At 41.6% G+C, this 21,124-nt stretch overlaps 1 protein-coding gene across 1 annotated transcript; it reads right to left on the bottom strand.

Moving 5' to 3' along the window:
* Positions 1-16,768: 16,768 nt before the first annotated feature.
* On the bottom strand, positions 16,769-17,526 carry LOC125485688 (probable ATP-dependent RNA helicase DDX4; the record flags this gene model as incomplete). Its single annotated transcript, XM_048609744.1, is given in 2 exon segments — positions 16,769-17,079; positions 17,082-17,526. Coding segments are annotated over 2 exon segments (756 nt in total), but the record flags the coding sequence as incomplete, so codon positions are not given.
* Between the last annotated feature and the right edge of the window lie 3,598 nt (positions 17,527-21,124).

The following is a 21,124-nucleotide window of genomic DNA, read 5'->3' as shown; positions in this document are numbered from 1 at the left end:
TCTCAAACCTTTTATTGAGTTCTTCGAGAAGGTGACCAAACAGGTGGATGAGGGTAAAGCGGTTGATTTGTGGTGTATTTGGATTTCAGTAAAGCGTTTGATAAGGTTCCCTATGGTAGGCTATTGCAGAAAATATGGAGGCATGGGATTGAGGGTGATTTAGCGGTTTGGATCAGAAATTGGCTAGCTGTAAGAAGACAGGGTGGTGGTTGATGGGAAATGTTCATCCTGGAGTTCAGTTACTAGTGGTGTACCTCGGATCTGTTTTGGGGCCACTGCTGTTTGTCGTTTTTATAAATGACCTGGATGAGGGCGTAGAAGAATGGGTTAGTAAATTTGCGGATGACACCAAAGTTGGTGGAGTTGTGGATAGTGCGGAAGGATGTTGCAGGTTAGAGGGACATAGATAAGCTGCAGAGCTGGGCTGAGAGGTGGCAAATGGAGTTTAATGCAGAAAAGTGTGAGGTGATTCACTTTGGAAGGAGTAACAGGAATACAGAGTACTGGGCTAATGGTAAGATTCTTGGTAGTGTGGATGAGCAGAAAGATCTCGGTGTCCATGTGCATAGATCACTGAAAGTTGCCACCCAGGTTGATAGCGTTGTTAAGAAGGCGTACAGTATGTTAGGTTTTATTGGTAGAGGGATTGAGTTTCGGAGCCATGAGGTCATGTTGCAGCTGTACAAAACTCTGGTGCGGCCGCACTTGGAGTATTGCGTACAGTTCTGGTCACCGCATTATAGGAAGGATGTGGAAGCATTGGAAAGGGTGCAGAGGAGATTTACCAGGATGTTGCCTGGTATGGAGGGAAGGTCTTATGAGGAAAGGCTGATGGTTTTGAGGCTGTTTTCGTTAGAGAGAAGAAGGTTAAGAGGTGACTTGATAGAGACATACAAGATGATCAGAGGATTAGATAGGGTGGACAGTGGGAGCCTTTTTCCTCGGATGGTGATGGCTAGCACGAGGGGACATAGCTTTAAATTGAGGGGTGATAGATAAAGGACAGATGTCAGAGGTAGGTTCTTTACTCGGAGAGTAGTAAGGGCGTGGAATGCCCTGCCTGCAAAAATAGTAGACTCGCCCACTTTAAGGGCATTTAAATGGTCATTGGATAAACATATGGACGATAATGGAATAGTTTAGGTTAGATGGGCTTCAGATTGGTTTCACAGGTCGGCACAACGTCGAGGGCCGAAGGGCCTGTACTGCGCTGTTATGTTCTATGTTCTATGTGTCCTCAGCTCATCCCAGCAGCACCCCCCACCACTGTACACCCATGACCACATTGCCAAATTCCAAATGAAAGCCATCTACAAGTTCACTGACGACACCATACCGGTATGGATATCTAATAATGACCAGTCAAAGTACAAGAAGGAGATAGAGGTTATTCTCACCAAGCCCCCCTCTCGAAGTTAGCAAAACCAAAGAACAGATCATTCCTTGCAGAAAGAAAGGAGAACACGGCCCTATTTCCATCAATGGAATGGAGGTTGAGAGGGTGGAGTGTGTCAAATTCTTTGGAGTGATGATAACCAACAACCTGTCCTGGACTTCTCATGTCGATGTGATAGTCAAGAAGGCTCAACAACACCTCTTCTTCCTCAGGCAGCTCAGGAAATTTAGCATATCCGTAAAGGACCTTCTCCACCTTAGATGTACCATTTGAAAGTATACTGTCTGGGTGCATAACAGCCTGGTATGGCAACTGCTGTGCCCAGGACCATAAACTACGGAAGATGGTGTGCACAGTCCAGACCATCACAGAAGCCAACCTTCCATCCATGGACTCTATTTACATAGCTCGCATTGCAGAAAGGCTGCCAACATCAAAGATCTCTTGCATTCCGGTAATGATCTCTTACAGTTTCATTTCAGAAGAGGATGTATTGGGCAGAAGCTTGGTACAGGAATTTGAATTATTTTAAACCATGTACTGTGAGCATTTAAGGAAAGGCTATTAAACAAAGAACAGAATAACTTGCATTCCATCAGTGCCTTCAAAATAGGAATTGTCTCGAGGCACACTAGATGTGTAAGGAAATTGGATGAATCAAAAAGAAATTATTTGAAGCATAAGCAAAATCATAATCTAAGAAATAGGAATTGTAGAAATAGGGTCTTGAAAGAAGTGTGTTTTCAGACTGAATCCAGAACTAGGCAAAAAATGTATGATGTCATGTATAAATATTGAAATAAAAATTTCAATCCCACTGTTAAATACTACAGTTTATATGTATCAGGCCAACATTGTTGCCATTATCATTTGCCTTGGGAAACATTTTTCAAATTGTATAGCAACTTCATAATTTTTTTCGCTGGTTCTGGAAAACTTTAATAAATTTATATTGTTGTCAAGGGCAAGAATTAGTTTCATTTGAGGTGTACAGGGAAGTGATTTTTAAACAATTGGTGAATCTTGCAGCATGTTTGGCTATGTAAGTAGCATTTAGAACTTGAATTCATGGGAGCTGAATAATATAAACCAGACTGAAGTACAATATGTAATATTCATTTAACCAAAACACAACCATGCAGTTTAAGCATTTTTATATTCTTGTGATTTAAATATGACATTGAGATAATTTAAATGGAAATTGTGGATACTTTGTGGCAATGTTGCCTTCTGATAGCATGTAAAGCATCACAAAAATGATTTGGTTTGTATCTCTTTAATCATTTAAAAGAATCACCAAAAGAATGCAAAATAAATAAGCTTGACAATATTAGTATTCTGGAACAAAAACAGAAGGTGCTGGAAAAGCTCAGCAGGTCTGGCAGCATCTATCAAGAAAAAAAAATCAGTTAACGTTTTGGGTCCAGTTCTGAGGAAGGGTCACCAGACCTGAAATGTTAACTGATTTCTTTTTTTTCTTCACAGGTGCTGCCAGACCTGCTGAGCTTTTCCAGCAATTTCTGTTCTTGTTCCTGATTTACAGCATCCGCAGTTCTTATGTTAGCGTTTCCTAAGGCAAAGGGAATACTACGTTTACCACTTCTTGCAGCTCCAGATGTCCCATCCTCTTCTTGCATGTTTGTGGAAGATTAAACTTGCAACTCCTTTCCTGTCCTCCTTTACCAGATCCACCACTGTCCACTGATTCAGTCATCTGTTTAACAATTGCTGTCCTGTGATTCATTCTAGTAGGCCCTGGCCAGCATTTTCTTATAGTAAATCACTGCATTGATGTGGTTATGACTGTAACTTAGCTCCTAGAAAATTGTAGTTTGTGCCAAGAAAAAAGCTGTTGAAATTGAACTGAAAAATAGCAAATGGGAATTGAGCAGGAGGAGCAGCATCAGACTAATTTTCATTGTTTCTAACATTATCATCCATTAAACACTGTTTCAAAGGTTTTGGAGTCGATTTGTAGCTCGCATTGTGGGTGTTGAGGTTGGTTGGCTCGCCGAGCTGGTTTGTTGTTCCTCAGACGTTTCATTACCCTGCTGGCTAACATCAGTGCGGCCTCTGATGAAGCGTCGGTGTGTTTTCCCGTCTGGTTTTTAAACTCTGGAGTCCATTGAGCTGGATTGCCTCACTTCCGGTTTTCCTTTGTAGTGGAGTGTATATGGGGTCAAGTTCTATGTATTTATTAATGGCTTTCTTCGAGGAGTACCAGGCTTCTAGGAATTCCCATGCCTGTCTCTGCTTAGCATCAGGAACACGTCAAAACTAACCACAAGACTCCTACGACCACTGGGCATCAGAGTGGCACACCAGCCCACTTCAACCCTACGACAAGTGCTCACCCGAACTAAAGACCCACTCCCCGCCATGGACAGGACCAATGTCATCTACAAGATTCCCTGCAGAGACTGCGAGAAACACTACATCGGACAAACAGGAAGGAAACTAACAACAAGAGTACATGAACACCAACTGGCTACAAAAAGACACAACCAATACTCTCTCATCTCAATCCACATGGATAATGAGAAGCACTAATTTGACTGAAACAACACCAAAATCCTGGGACAAGCCAAGCTAGGTTGGAGGAGATGCAGGTGTCATTTGGAAGGGCTGTTTAAGGCCCTGAATGGAGTTGAGGGTGTGTGTGTGTGTGTGTGGGTGTGGGTGTGTGGGGCGGGCAGGTGTTATATCTTTTACGGTTACCGGGGAAGGTACCCGGGGGGTTAGAGTGGTTGGTGGGGAGTGTGGTGTGAACTAAGGCATGGCAAAGGGAATGGTTCTTGCGGAAGGCAGAGAGGGGTGGGGAGCGGAAGATGTTCTGGGTGGTGGGGTCATCACCCATTTCAACTCCCCGTCTCACTCCCTCTCGAAATATCCCTCCTCAGCCTCCTCCAGTGTCGCAGCGACTCAGAACGCAAATTTGAGGAACAGCACCTTATCTTCTGCCTGCACACCCTACAGCCCAGAGGACTCCACATTGAGTTCTCCAATTTCAAATAACCTTGCCACCCATCCCCTGGCTTCCCGTCCAGCCCCATGTCCTCCCTTCAATTCCACCTTCTGACCCTCCCTTCCAGCCACTGACCGGATTCATACCTCCGTTAGACCAACCAGGTTGTTCCTACCACCAGTGTCTACCTATCACCACCATTCTGCCTCCACCGTTCCCCCCCTCTATTTGCAGCTCCCCCTACCCCCACATCCAGTCCTGAAGAAGGGTAATACCCAAAATGTTGACTGCTCCTTTCCTCCAGATGCTGCCTGGCCTGCTGTGTTCTTCCAGCCTCCTGTTTGTCTACCTTGGATTCTAGCATCTGCAGTTTTGTTTTGTCTCTTAGAAACTCAGGAGCTGTGGAGGGCACAAAAGATGAACTTTGCCCCAACATTTTCTCAAGTTTTTAATCTAATTTTTGTAATTAAATTGGTATTGCATTGTGACCACTTACACACATCTCAGTATATTTTCATGACTACAAGTGAGAATAAATTGCTATTCTATTCTAAATTCTCTGCTTATCAGTTCAATCTCTCTCCAATGCTAATTTGCTTATGTAATGGTCTTATTAACCTGTGTCACATTTTAATGATTGAAAAAGTGTTTATACATGCAAGTTGCAACCTAAGGGAGACGGACAAACTCATGAAATTAATCTGAACCATCCAGGGTGGTCATCTTGGAAAGGAGATAACATCAGTTATGGAAAGTTTATTTTGGCAAAAAAAAATGCAGCCACTGTTAATTGCTGTCATTTTTGTGTCAAGCTGCATTCGGTTTCTGTCTCTGTGACAGAAACTTAGGTTCTTTGTTGTCGATACAGAAATCACTCTACTTGTGTAGAAACGTTTTATTGGAGTAGCTATGAAAGATTTCATGCTAAATGCCTGAAATCTGCAAGAAATATGATCTAAAAATATTGTGTAATATCTCATGGGCAGGTTCATTCTTTGTCTTGTAAATATTTCTATTTGTATTTTAATTAGACTTTCTACTTCTGTGCAATTAAATCTGTAAGCCTGATATTTACTGCAGTGGGCAGAAAATGAATGGCATCTCCAGTGGGTTACACCTAAAATGAAAAGGCAACCGTTAGGCTTGTGATCTGCTATGTCATTCGTGCCACTCAAAGCTCATTGGAAACTCATTGTGCTCAGGGAAATGGTGTTTTGCTGAGAACACAAATTAAAATTGGGATACTCGAAATCATAAATGCATTATATACACAGACTGTGTTTTTATTATCAGTTGTGGCTACACATTTGTCCAGCAGAGGTCACTGAACAACAGCTGGGAAGAGCAATCCTCAGATCTCTTTCTCTTCCTCCCCAATGCCATAGCTCTGCAATGTTTCCTTTTTCACATATCAAATTCCCTTCATTTTGGAAATTAATATTTGAATCTTTTTCCATCAACCTTGCAGAAAACTCAGTACAGATCATCATAACTCATTTCTGTTGTCGTGTTTCTTCTGGTTCCATTACCAATTTCCTTAAATCTGTTTGTATTCTTGTTACTGATCTTTCTGCATAACGAATTTCTCCTTATTTGCTATCAAAACCTTCATGATTTTGACCATTTCTACTAAATCTTCCTTTTAAATTCTCTGATTTAATGAGTACCATGCCAGCTTCTCCTGTCTCTCCACATAACTTCTTCTCATTTATGGGATGTCGGTGTTGTTGGCTGAGCCATTATTTATTGCCCATCCCTAGTTGCCCTCAAGAAGGTGGTAGAGCGATGACTTCTTGAACCACTGGAATCCATTCAGTGGAGATGCTCCCTAATAACGTAATGGGGGTGAGTTCCAGGATTTTAATCCAATAGAAGTGAAGGAACAGTGAGCTGCTTCCACATTAAGATATGGAGTGGTTTAGAACATGACATAAGAAACTAGGAGCAAGAATAGGCTATTTAGCTCCTTAACCCTGCTCTCGCATTAAAAATGATCACGGTTGTTTGGAGGGGAACTTGCAGATGGTAGCGTTCCCATGTATCTGCTGCCCCTTGTTCTTCTAGATGATCGTGGTCATAGTTTTGGAAGGTGCTAAGGAGCCTTGCTGAATTTGTACAGTGCATCTTATAGATGATAGAAAAGCAGGGAGAACTGGAGAAACACAAGTCTGGCAGCATCTGTAGTGAGAAAACAGAGTTAATGTTTCAGGTCCAGTGACCCTTCATCAGAACCATTCTGATCAATGGTCACTGGACTCAACGTTAACTGTTTTCTAACTACAGATGCTGCCAGACTTGCTTTGTTTTACCAGCACGCTTTGTTATTGTTTCAGATTACCAACATCCGCAGTTCTTGGTGCATCTACAATAATAGACACAACACTGCTACTGTGTGTTGGTGGCGGAGGGAGTGGATGTTTTGTGGGTGTGGTGCTAAAGTGGGCTGCTTTGTTCTAGACGGTGTCAAGCTTCTTGAATGTTGTTGGAGCTGCACCCATCCAGGCAAGTGGGGGAACATTCCATCACACTCCTGACTTATACCTTTATAGATGGTGAACAGGCTTCAGGGAGTGGGGAGTTGAGTTATTTGCTGCAGGCTTCATAGCCTCTGACCTGCTCTTGTGGCCACCGTTTATATGGCTGCTCTAGTTCGGTTTCTGGAGTCTCATATCCCTGGTGTTCTCGTGTTGTTGATAATAAATCTCCTCTGTATCTTCTCCTAGGGCTTTGTGACCTATGCAGGTAGGAAGATGACAAATCCCAGAATTTAATTTGTATATCTCTCCTCACGTCCAACTACCTTCTCTAACGCCATTTAAATATCTGCTGGGGAGCTTGGTCTGTAAGATGATAAATCAGCTGTGGCTTCCTTTTGGGTCAGTTTCTAATCAATGTACTACGTGTTCAGTCTCTGAAATTTGTAAAATTGCAAATCTATCAACCTTGCCAATTTGATAGATCTACAGTTTTTAAAATAAAAAAACTTATTTTGATCAGTGATTCCAGTGAACATTAAATTAAAATATTCTTGAATTTTTAACACTGCATCATTTTCTAAGTCTGACATATGTGAACTTGTCCTGGTTAGTTTTACCTTATGGTATTGTGGATACAAATCACTCTTACGAAGTGCCACTTCAAACTGAGAATTACCAAAAGTTAGCAGTCAAGTTTGAAACGCAGCACAGCATCAAAAGGATCAGGATTGCCAAGTATTTTGTTTTGAGCAGATCAAAATGTGGGGGGGACTGGTGAAATCAGCTAAAACAAATTTATTTTTGTTTCAGTCAGGCTGATAGTTGGCACAAGGGGAATTCTACACAAGGCTTAAGGGAATTCCACAGAGCTGGAGGTTCTGTTTGCCTGATTCTGTAAGGACTCTCCTGAGTGCTCCCTTCAATCCGTAGGTTTCCAGTCCACTCCCAAGGCCAGATAGCTTCAGTTCAGATTCGCAATACAAAGACTTAGGGAACTTTCCCAACTTAAACCACAAATTTTCTTAAATACAAAACAAGCGCTGACATTCTAGAGCAGTACTGACAGAAAGCTGCACTGTCCGATGTCTTTCAGATGTAACACTAAACTGAGCTCCATTTGTTCTTTCAGATGGCAGTACAATTTCTTGGGCTATTATTCAAAGAAGAGCAGGGGTATTCTCCTCTCTGATGACCTAACCAACATTTATTGCTCGAGCAATATCTAAAAACAGTCTATCTGATCATCACCATAACTCTGTTGGACCTTATAGTGCTCTGTTTGTTTAAGTGAATTTGCAACATGGTAATAATGAGTAAGTGCACTTATGGTTCAGCAAACATGAAACTTTAAGATCCACTGTCTTTTGGAAAGTGAATGTCTTATAGTCTGTCGATTAGCAAATATTTGTTGAAAGATGTGCAAGCTGGGTGGATTGGCTATGCTAAGTTACCCATAGTGTTCAGGGATGTATAGATTAGGGGGATGGGTCTGGGTGGGATGTTCAGAGTGTTGGTGTGGACTTATTGGGCTGAAGGGCCTGTTTCCACACTGTAGGGATTCTATGATCCAAATAGTCGCTTTTAAAATTCTGATGCATTATATGGTTTGGCAAATATTACAATTAATTAACTTTGGAATGTTATGAGGTTGTGGAAAGCACAATATAAACGTAAGTCTTTTGTGCATTTGGTAGACCTAGTAATGGTAGGAGTGGGACACTGGAAGACAGATGTCATGTGCTGAAACTTCTGGAGACATAATCAAACATAGAAATAGCAGATGTAGAAAGTTTGCAGTTCTGATTGTCTCTTGTGGTCTTGACCGTACACTTAAACGTCTGTAATCTCTGGGCATAGTAATGAGGTTGTGGGTGGGAGCATACTGGACACTGAAAATATAATTTAATTTTATAAGGATCTGAGCGATCAGGAAATCGTTCCAGCAGTCTGGAAAAGAGACACTTAATTTTGACGACCATTTCTTTCGTCCATTCATTTATACCAGCAGACATTTTTTTTGGATCAACGAGTAGAAAAGATTGGAAGTCACCAACATGTTTCTTGTGACAAACTTTGTCTCTGGAATGCAAACATAGATAACAGGAGCAATAGTAGGCCATTCACCTCTTTGAGCCTGATCCACTATTCAACATGATTATAACTGATCATTCAACTCAGTACCCTGTTCCTAATTTCTACCCTAAGCCCTAAGAACCTTCTCCAGAAAACATTCAATAGTTTGGCCTCAACTACTTTCTGTGGCAGAGAATTCCACAAGCTCACCACTCTGAGTGAAGATCTTTCTCCTATTCTCAGTCATTGAGAACCTCCTGCCTGCATCTACCCTACCTAGCCATCTCAGAATTTTACAGGAGCTTCTTCTCCTCCACACCAATTCTTCTAAACTCCAGAGAATACGGTAGGCTTTGAACTAACTAGGCAAGAGTGATCTGGGCTAAACAGGTTCAAGACAAACCAGGACCAGTGTGACCCAGGGATCCAACCCCTTGATCTGAGGCTTTAGTCCAAACCCCAATGTTGGACTTGACTGGCTACAGACCGTGTTGGTCTAATCACCTGAAACTCAGCAAATGGGAAAGGGATTGCCTGGCTCACTGAAATAATTGAAAATATTGCAGCAGGTTTGATTGAATCTAGATAAGAGGGAAGCTGTAAAAAGTGTGCAAACCTCTTTTTTAAATGAACCAAAACCATGACGATACAGCCTGCACTCGGGTTACTCAGAAGAACGCGGAGGCGAGCCCGCGGGCACGGCGCCGTGACGTCAGCCCGCCACGCGGGAGCGCGCGCTGTAGCCGCCGTCAGTTGTGTCTCGTGCGAACGTTGTGGGTCCGTGGAGTGTTTACCCCTGTTCATAGATCACTAATTTTCTGTTAAGAAAGACAAAAGATCTGTCGATCTATCTATATTTTGACCATCGGCGTACAAGAACCGACCACCCCGCTGTGAAAAAAGGGGAATTTTTCTAAGGAATGTCGAATCCCGGAGCTCGACGGAACGGGTCAAGCATTAAAATCCGGCTGACAGGTAAAAGAAGTTCACTTCAGGCAGGTTTTTGAAGTCGCTTTAGTCGCTGACACATCAGCGGAGGTTGGAGACGGTAGGATCCGGCTGGAGATGTGGCAGAGAGTCTGTGAAGGCAGCTCCCCGGTTGTTTGTGGTAGTTGCTCGTTGCCGGGCTGGAGGCGGCGGCTGTTCCCCCTCGGTCCAGACAAGGGGAGGCGAACGGCGCGTGCGCACTGGCCACTTCCTGTCTCAGTCAGCCATTGATGGGGAAATGTCCATCTCACTGAGGGTTTAACATTGCAGTGAAACACTCCAACCAGCTGCACTGTGGTTGGGAAATGTGTAGCCCAGATTCAATGTTGCACAACAGTGGAAATGTTTTCAACCGCTGATGTGTGCAACGAGATTTGGAGAACTCAAAATACACTGAGTATTGAACCCTTTGGTTGTGAACTTGGTACTACAGACTGTCAGATGCATTTAAAAGTAAAGTCTAATATTTCGTATTGATGCTGTATGTACAGTATTAGCACATAACAGACAAGGACGGCTGGTAAAAGGAAACCTGAGTGTTTAATTTGGTTTTAGATTGGCTAATTTTATAAATAAATCTTTATATGTGAAGTATAAATGTATATAAAATGTTTTTTATTTAAACAGCTGAATTTTAAAGTTCACGGTGTTCATTTTGCACAACAGGATACATGTCAGTCTGTGTTGATCATTGATTCAGATTAAATATGCACTGAATTGTTGGAGGTGTAAGTGGTGCCTCCATGTTTGTGTCTTGTTTTCCCAACATTTCTCAAACAAATCTTCATGCTTTCAACTAGTTGCCTAAGAAAGCATCATAACTACTGTTTTGTCAGCACTTTCTTAACATCAGTTTAAGTAATATTGTTAGCCTTGTATTTAAATGTCAGGGCTGAATACATTATGTGGGACTTCACATGGACTCTGAAGGTTTTTAATAGTAATAATTTAAACTAATTACATTTTATCTGTGGTTATTGCTTTGGGCAAAAATCAGGTCACCATGGCAGGAGATAAATAATTGGTCCTATGCGTGAAGATATTTTAACTTTACTTTTCATTCCTTCTAGTTCAGTTAAGTTGAATTTATCACCAGTTCAGATTGGCAAAATGTCTCAATTCTTGTTCTATATCTTTTAATATTTTGCATTCACTAAGGACATAATTGAGTTTAGTCTGGGGGCAAACCTAGTATTTCAAATCAAATTGTATATCATATATTTTCCAAGCCTCCAGGGTTTGTAGCTGGTTGATCAACGGGTACCTCACACGCAGCATCTGTAAATTTTTGATATATCTTCCAAAATCTTGCTCTCCCTTTCCTCATTATTTGTTTTATTTTAATATTTTGCATCTTTTTTCCAAGTTTCCTTCTTTTGCATGAGAAAAACAATTTTTGTTGTACTTACTAACCATTATATTTCATTTCTTGTTAATTGTTTTCAATTTGTTCTTGAACGTAACCCATTCCTAATTGGTTATTTCTTCTTGAGTCAACCTATCCCTGGCAGTGCACCTTCAATAGTGATGGGGAGGGAATTCCAAGATTTCCTCCCAGTGGAATGAAGCCAACATATATATATTAGTAGATATATTCATTTATATATTCAGGTGTTTGACTTGGAGTTGACAGCATTATCATGTGTTGCAGCTTTTGTTCATCTTGGTAGGGCTGGGAAATGCATTAAATAATCATAAATATGTATTAATATTATAAACAATAAATTTATAATTATAAACCTCATAGTGGTGGCATGGAATTCTTAAGGGGGAGGATGAGCAGCCAGAGATCGTGGTGTCCTTTGCTACCAACAACATTGGTATAAAGAAGGATGAGGTCCTGGGAATGGGTACAGGGAGTTAGGAAAGAGGCTGAAAAGCAGGACCTCGAGGGTAGTAATCTCTGAGTTACTACCAGTGCCACGTGCTAGTGAAGCAAGGAATAGAAAGGTAGGTCAGATGAATGTGTGGCTAAGGAGCTGGTGCAGGGGCAGGGTTTCAGGTCCTTGGATTGTTGCGACCTCTTCTGAGGAAGGGGTGACCTGTACAAGAGGGACAAGTTGCATCTAAATTGGAGGGAAACCAATATCCTCACAGGGATGTTCACTAGTGCTACTTGGGAAGATTTAAACTGGAGTGGCAGGGGGCTGTGAACCAGAGCAGCAGGTCAACAAGTGGAGGGGTTGAGGGGAAGGTAGATGTTAGGACCAGTAAATCAGAAAGAAAGGACAGGCAGAGACATGTAAATAAACAGGATGGCACTAATGGGCTGAAGTGTGTTTATTTCAATGCAAGGACTATTAAAGGTAAGGCAGGTTAGCTTAGAGCCTGGATCAGTACATGGGACTACGATGTTGCGGCCATTACAGAGATTTGGTTGAGAGAGTGACAGGACTGGCTGCTCAACATTGCAGGGTTTCGTTGTTTTACACAAGATGGAGAGGGAGGTAAAAGAGATGGAGGGAGCTGCATTACTAATCAAGGAGAATATTACATCTGCACTCAGAGAGGACATGCTGGAGGGCTCATCTACTAAGGCAATATGGGTAGAGCTCAAAAATAAGATGTATGGAGTCACCCTGCTTGCATTACACTATAGACCTCCCAACAACCACCAAAAGATTGAGGAACAAATATGTAGGCGGATTATGGAAAGATGCAATAAAAACAGAGTTGTCCTAGTGGGCGGCTTTAACTTCCCCGGTATTGACTGGGACTGTCTTAGAGCAAGTGGCTTAGATGGGGTGGAATTTGTTAAGCGCATCCAAGAGGGTTTCTTGAAACAGTATGTGGATAGTCCAACTAAAAGAGGGGCCATACTGGACCTTGTATTGGCTAATGAGCCTGGCCAGGTGACTGACCTTTCAGTGGGAGAGCATTTTGGTAACAGTGAAAGTTTTAAGGTAGCTATGAAAAAGGATAAGTCAGGACCCTGTGGAAAGGTACTAAACTGGGGGAGGGCAAATTATGTCAGTATTAGGCAGGAGCTAAGGGTTGTTAATTGGAAGGAGCTGCTATCAGGCAAGTCCACGTTTGACATGTGGGAATTGTTTTAAAGACCCAATGAGAGTTTAGGACCAGCATGTTCGCGGAAGGATAAGGATGACAGGGTAAAGGACCCTTCGATAATGAGGGAGGTTGTGAATTTAGTCAAAAGAGAAAAAGAAGCGTATGTATGATTTAGGAAGCTAAAATCGGACAGGGCCCTTGAGGAATATAAAAAAAAGCAGGAAAATACTCAAGCAGGGAATTCAGAGAGCAAGAAGGGGTCATGAAATGACCTTGGCAAGTAGGGTTAAAGAGAATCCCAAGGCATTTTATAGATACATTAAAAACAAAAGGACAAATAGGGAGAAGGTAGAACCACTCAAAGATAAAGGAGGGAACTTGTGCTTGGAGGCAGAGAATGTGGCCGAGATCCTAAATGAGTACTTTGCATCAGTATTTACCCAGGAAAAGGATATAAAGGATAGTGAGATTTGTGTGGAGTATGCTAGGGCATTTTGAGATCAAGAAAGAAGTGGTGTTGGATCTGTTGAACAGTATTAAGGTGGATAAGTCCCCAGGGCCCGATGGTATCTACCCCAGGGTATTGAGAGAGGCAAGAGAGGAGATTGCTGGGGCCTTGTGTATCCTTGCTAGCCACCGGAGAGGTCCCGAAGGACTTGTCAATAGCTAATGTTGGTCCTCTGTTCAGGAAGCGAAATAGGAATAATCCAGGAAACTACAGACCAGTGATTCTGTGGTTAGGAAGTTATTGGAGAGAATTTTTAGCAATTTGATTTACATACATTTGGAAATTAGGGATAGTCAGCATGGCTTTGTGCAGGGCAGGTCCTGTCTTACTAACCTGATTGGATTTTTCAAGGACGTGACAAAGGTGATCGATGAGGGTAGAGCAGTGGATGTTGTTTACATGGATTTAGTAAGTCTTTCGACAAGATCCTTCAGGGTAGACTTATTCAGAAGATTAGGATGTATGGGATCCGCGGTAACTTGGCCACGTGGATTCAGAATTGGCTTGTCCATAGAATACACAGTGTATTGGTAGAAGGGTGTTTTTCAGGGTGGAGGTCCGTGACTAGTGGTGTTCTGCAGGAATACGTACTGGGACTTCTGTTGTTTGTGATATAGATAAATGACTTAGATGAAAATGTATATGGGTGGTTTAGATGATGCAAACATTATTGGAGTTGTGGATAGTGTAGAAGGTTGTCATAGGATACAGTGGGATATAGGTCAATTGCAGATATGGGTGGAGAAATGGCAGATGAGGTTTAATCTGGGTAATTGTGAGGTGCTGCACTTTGGGAGAGGAAAATGTTAAGAAAAAGTATACAGTTTATGACAGAGCCCTGAACGGCATTGATTTACAAAAGGATCTTGGGTTCAAGTCCATAGTGCTCTGAAAGTAGCCACGCAAATAGATATGGTGGCAAAGCAGGCTTATGGTGTTATTGCCTTTACTGGTTGGGGAATTGAGTTCAAGAGTAAGAATGTCATGTTGCAGCTTTATAAGATTTTGGTTAGGCATTGTTCCCTCTGAAATCAGGGTAGAGAATAAAAGTTGCTCAAAGGTCAGCTTTCATGAAATTCTTCAGAAATCCTGGGAGTCTTTCTGGTTAATTATCCTATAAGACAAAAAAGAAGTTGCATTTATATAAAAAGAGTGCTGGTGGAAGGTGGCAACTGTGGAGACAGAAACAATTAATCTTTCAAGTTCAATGTGACTCCTTCAGAACTGAAGAGAAGGTGGAAAAGTGATTGTTCATTTCTTAAAGAAATGATAGGGAAGAGCAAGTGGGAGGGTGGAGTGTGTTGAGGAAGTTGGAGGAGTCAAAATGGAGGACAGACTGCATGGTCTGAAGTTGTTGACTTCACTGCTGAATCCAAAAGGTTTTAAAATGTCAAAATAGAAAATGACGGTCTGTTCCTCCAACTTGGATTGGACTTTACTGGAATACTGCCCCATACCCAGGACAGATAAGTGAGGATGAGAGAAAGATTGAGATGGCAAGCAACCAGAAAGGTTGCAGTCACATTTGCAGACTGAGTGGGTTCTGCGAAGTGGTCACCCATTCTAGGAGACTGTCTTGTGAGTAACAGTAGACAAAATTGAAAGAAATATAGTTAAATCACTGCCTCATTTGGAAGGAGCCTTTGGGGGCTTGACAGTGAGGAGGTAAAGTGGCAATTGATGCATCCCCTGCAATTACAGGGAAGGTGCCATGAGAGAGGGATGAGTTATTGATGATAAAGGAACGCCATGGAGGGAACAGTCCCTTTGGAATGCTGACAAGGGAAGGGAGCAGAAGATATGTTTGGTGGTGTGATCATGCTGGAGGTAATGAAAATTGTGAAAATGGTATTCCTTTGAATATAGAGACTGTTATGACGGAAGGTGAGGATAAGGGGACCCCATAGCAAAGTGATAATAACCAGATAAATCAGTTGTGTAATGTTGATTGAAGGATTAATATTGGCAAAGACATTGGAGATAACTATGCTATCCTTTTTTGAAAGAAAGGCTTTAAGTTCCTCTAGAGGGGGGCACAAAAGTTCATCAGAATGACTCATCAGACTGTGAATTGTAGAAGTTGAAGTTAAGTTTATATAGATGGGGGAATACTCATGGTATAATTGCTCATGCAGAGACAGTGTGGGAGAGTGGTGCAGTAGTAGCACCTCTGCCCCTGAACTGGAAGATACTGGTTCCAGGCTCATCTGCCATTCTTAAGATAGCATAAAGAGACATTCATTACCGCTCGAGGTTGGTTGCAGAATTAAGAGTTGTGCATTTGTGATGTCTCACTTTGTGAATAAGTCCAATACTGAATAAAGACCTCTGTTTTTTTTCCTTCACTAGCTGCTGATCGGAAGTTTCACAGACAGCACCTCTGACAGTGCTTCACTTCCTTAGTATTGGAATTTCAGCCTAAATTGTTGTGGTTAAGTCCTGGAGCACAATTCAAACCCTCTGGCTAAGAACTGAGAATGCTATTAATTGAACCATAAATATATGCGTTTATAATACTTGCTATCACAAGTCATTCAGATTAGTCAAGCAAAGTTCAGGTTCATTATCTCATTTAAAAAAACTATTCAAATAGTTACTCACATCTTCAGTCAGCTTTTCATAGAATCCCTACAGTGTGGAAACAGGCCCTTTGGCCCAACAAGTCCACTGACCCACAGAGCATCCCACCCAGGCCCATCTCCCTACAACCCACCCAACCCACACATCCCCGAACACTATGGGCAATTTAGCATGGCCAATCCACCTAGCCTACACAGCTTTGGACTGTGGGAGGAAACCGGAGCACCCGGAGGAAACCCACGCTGGCACTGGGAGAACATGCAGACTCCGCACAGATAGTCACCCGAGGGTGGAATCGAACCCAGGTCACTGGCACTGTGAGGCAACAATGCTAATCACTGAGCCACTGTGCCGCACCGATTTTTCTTTTGCATTAAATAAATTGCATTTAATGTAAGTTGTTAATCGAATGTACACAATTGGCAATATCTATGTAAACAATGTATGAACATTGATGTCTTCCCTTTCAAATTAAAGACAATTCAAAATAGCAAGACATAATGGGCTTTGTAGATCACTAGACAATATTAAACTTAACTTGCACTTTATTACCCTGAGTCATACAGATAACAAAAAAAATTGCAGTATCTGACCACTGATACAACTTAAATATTAAACAAAAAATGTGCAGAATTGAATGTAAACACTTATATCTTTTGGAAAAAATTTCCCTTCAAAACAAGTCAACAATGAAAGCTTCCTTCAAATTACTAAAACTAATAACCCTTTGGAGGACATTAATTTAGAGTTCTGAGCAAATTAATGTCTTGAAGTTAATCCCATGTATCTTCACTGTTTCCTCCACTCGCTGGTATATTTGTTTCATAGCCACTGAAGTTTCTGTTAACACCTAGACCCTTAAGAGTAGATATGGAAGCAAACACCTTTCCAAGTGGATTATGGTAACTGGTCCCATGAGCAGCATAAGCAAATTCTTCTAGCCATATAGGAAACTCTTGTTGTGCATCAGAGAGAACTCTTAGGAGAGCACGTGCTATTGGTAAATCTATATTTGAATCAAAGAACGATATTGCTTTGCCAACATTCTCACAACAGCCTGTATGTCCAATGCAATGGACATATCGATAGTTGAAGGCAAATCAAAATTAATAACATGCTGTATGTGCTCAATGTCCAGTCCTTGAGCTGTTATTGCTGTAACCACTAAAACAGGACACTTCCCTGTACGGAAATCACCGAGTGCTATCTCTCTTTCTCTTTGCTCTCGATCTCCATGAATACTCGTCGTTGGGAACTTTTCTTGACAAAGGAAAATAGCAAGAAAGTCAGCCTTTCGTTTGGTATCAACAAAAACCATAGTTCTTTCAATACCTATGTTAGTGGGGATTTCAACCAATTTATTCCTTTTGGAATACTGGTCAACTTGCAGTATGGATTGCTGGACATCACCACCGACACCTCCCACTTGACCAACAGCAAGGAACAAATAATCGGTTTTCATGAAGTCTGCAGCCAACCTTTGAATCTCTTCAGGAAAGGTGGCGCTGAACATCAAAGTCTGACGGTGTTGTTTATGTGCATATTAAATGAGTTGACTAGTCTGCCAGATGCTTGTTTCAACACTTCTTTTAGAAGTAGTTTTATTTTCTTTGTTGACTGCTTTTGATAGCAACACGGTGTAGGAGATACACAGTGCATGTGGGTGACTTAATGTTTTCAATTCCCTGCAAAGTCTCACACCATAAGCTTAGGTTATTCTAACAGCCAGTATTATCTGGGAAAGTTATTATATTTACCTTCCACAGCTGACATTAAAGGCTCAGTGATTCACAATCACAATTATATCTAGTATAAAGTGAGTTCTAAGTTTGTACGTATCTTCAATAGTATTCCAAGTCTTGCTATATACTCTTCAATTCGTATGCAATAGAACTGAAGAAATAACTGCCTTCACATTAAGACTGTTAGAGCATTTTGAGTGCATATTTAATGGAATAGATACAATTATTGAACCTTGCCACAATAACTACATCTCTAAATACTGTATAGAACAAAATGAACTCCTAAAACCTCTGGACATTCTATATTTTAATAGTAGAATATCTTGAGTCATTTTAGAGTAGCGGTTTATGACCTGCAACAATCGGGCTTGTCTTTTTTCTTGTGCATTTATTCTTTCTTGGATGAATAGCATCAAAGAGACTAAGGTTCTTCATTTCTCTTTATGGCGTGTGTCAGGAGCCATGTAATAATCAAGTTCTGAATGCTCTTAAGAGACAGGAAGGTTTGGTGGGGGATGTAGGGATGAGAAAGTCTTGTGTTTGTATAGCACCTTCTATGACCTCAATGTCCAAAAGACCTATATACTTAGTTAAGTACTTTTGAATTGCAATCACTGTTATGTGGTAGAAAGGAGACAAAGAGAATTGGTATTATCCAATTTGAAATTCAGTGTGCTCTGAAGTGTGGTTATTTACCTTGCTGAATACTGCAAAGCTATCTGTTCAGATAAATTAAGATTAGAACTAGGCTATTTGACTCTTCAAGCTTGCTCCACTATTCAATAAAATTATGATTGCTCTGTTTGTATTTTGAATGCCATATTCCCATCTTCCCTTGAATCTTTGGTTCACTTTTTGAACAAAAATCTACCTACCTCGGCCTTAAAAAATCTCACCGCTGTCTGAGGCATAGAGTTTCAAAGTTTCACAACCCTGGGCGAAAATAAGTCTGCTCATCTCTGTGCTAAAAGGTTGACTCCAAAATATTAAGAAACAAAAACAGAAATTGCAAACAGAAACAGAAATCAGTTTTGAAGAAGGGTCGCTAGACCCAAAATATTAACTCTGATTTCTCTGCATAGATGTTGCCAAACTGTTGAGTTTTTCCAGAAATTACTGTTTTTGTGTTGATTTCCAGCATATTCAGTTCTTTCAGTTTTTTCCAGATATTAAGACATTGCCTCCAGGTCTAGACTGATCCACAGCAGTAAATAACCTTTCGCTCTCCACATTGTCAAGATCGTTCGGGATCTTACAAATTTCAGTCGTCATCCTCATTTGGCTTAACTCCTGTTCCTAAATTCTAATGAAAGTATGCTCAGTCTGTCCAACCTTTCCTGATTAGACAGCCTGCTTATTCCAGGTATCAAGCCAGGAGTTCAACCCTGATTCAATGGAGAATGTAGGAGGGCATGCCAGGAGCAGCACAAACACCTGAAAATGAGGTCAACCTGGTGAAGCTACCAAACAGGACAACTTGCATGCCAAATAGCATAAGCAGCAAGTGATAGTCAGAGTTAAGTGGTCCCACAACCGATGGATTAGATCTAAGCTCTGCAATGCCACCATATCCCATTGTGAATGTGGTGGACAATTAAGCAACTCACTGGAGGAGGAGACTCCACAAATATCTCTATCCTCAATAGTGGAAGAGTCCAGCATACCAGTGCAAAGATAAGGCTGAAGCTTTTGTAGCAATCTTCAGCCAGAAGTGCCAAGTGGATGATCCATCTCGGCCTCCTCCAGTGGTCTCCAGCATTACCCCTGATGAAGGGTGTTGGCCTGAAACATTGACTTTCCTGCTGCTTGGATGCTGTCTGACCTGCTGTGCTTTTCCAGCTTCACATCTATTAACTCTGGTTTTCAGCATCTGCAATCCTATTGTCGCCAGTCTTCAGCCATTTTGATTCACTCCACATGATTTCAATAAACAGTTGGAGACACTGGATACTGCAAAAGCTGCAGGCCCTGTCAACATTCAGGCAATAGGCTGAAGGCTTCTGCTCCAGAACTAGCTGCTCACCTAACCAAGCTCTTCCAGTACAGTTACAACAGTGGCATCTGCCTGAAAATGTGGAAAATTGCCCAGATATGTCCTGTACATTAAAAACCAGGACAAATCAAACCCAGCCAATTACCGCCTTATCAGTCTACTCTTGATCATCAGTAAAGTAATGGAAGGTGTAATTAATAGTGCTATCAAGCAGCACGTGCTCAGTGATGCCCTATTGGGTTCTGGCCAGGGTCATTCAGCTCGTGACCTCATTACAGCCATGGTTCAAACATGGACAAAGAGCTGAATTCCGGAAGTGAGGTGAGAGTGACAGCCCTTGACATCAAGACTGCATTCATCCAAATGTGGCATCAAGGAGCCTTAGCAAAACTGGAATCAGTGGGCACTGGGGGCATAATCTCCAGTAATTGGAGTGATACTTACCGCACAGAAAGATGGTTGTGGTTTTCACACTCGGTCGTCTCAGCATCAGGACATCTCAGGGTAGTGTCCTCGGCCCAACCATCTTCAACTGCTTCATCAATGACTTTCCCTCCATCGTAAGGTCAGAAGTGGGAATGTTTACCAATGTTCAGCACCATTTATGATTCCTCAGATGCTGAAGCAGTCTATCTTCAAATGCAACAAGATCTGGACGCTAACCGAACCCACGACCACTTCCATCTTGAAGGACAAAGGGCAGCAGACGCATGAGAACACTGCCACCTTCAAGTTCCCCTCCAACCCACTCACCATCCTGACTTGGAAATATATTGCCATTCCTTCAGTGTTGCTGGGCCAAAATCCTGGAATTCCCATCCTTAATGGCATTGTAGGTCAACCCACAGCAGGTGGACTACTTGGTTCAAGAAGGTAGCTCATCACCACCTTCTCAAGGCAAACTAGGAACAGGCAATAAATGCTGGCCAGCCAGTGATACCCACATTCCAAAAAATATGAATAATAAAAAAAAATACAGTCTGACAGTGCAGTACTCGGTTAGTATTGTGCTAGTGCATTGGCCTTGATTGATGTGCTTAAATCCTGGAACATGAAAACAGCTTTCTGAGCCAGAGGTGAGAGTGCTACAGACTATGCAATGGCTGTCACTTAGGTGCTCAAATCATTGTTCAGAGACCACTGTGCCTGAAGTTTCAGTTGAGCTTGACCTGGAACAATGTTGTAGTGAAGATGCTAAGATAGAATAAGAGATTGAAACAATGCTATTAGTCTTTTTTGTAGTTGGCCAAATTATATTGTGCTAGGATCGCGATATGAAAGACTATTAATCAACCCAGAAGGTCCCCCTGGCAATAGCATCGATTGTTTTCGTTTATATATGAGGATGTGTTCCATGTTTAAAATGTTAATTTTATGATGAAGGATTGAATGTG

The sequence above is a fragment of the Rhincodon typus genome, chromosome 21 (genome assembly GCF_021869965.1).
Source record: "Rhincodon typus isolate 14 chromosome 21, sRhiTyp1.1, whole genome shotgun sequence".
In the NCBI taxonomy this organism is placed as follows: Eukaryota; Metazoa; Chordata; class Chondrichthyes; order Orectolobiformes; family Rhincodontidae; genus Rhincodon; species Rhincodon typus.
Note: the sequence above shows the minus strand (reverse complement) of the source record. Positions and strands in the feature narration are given on the sequence as shown.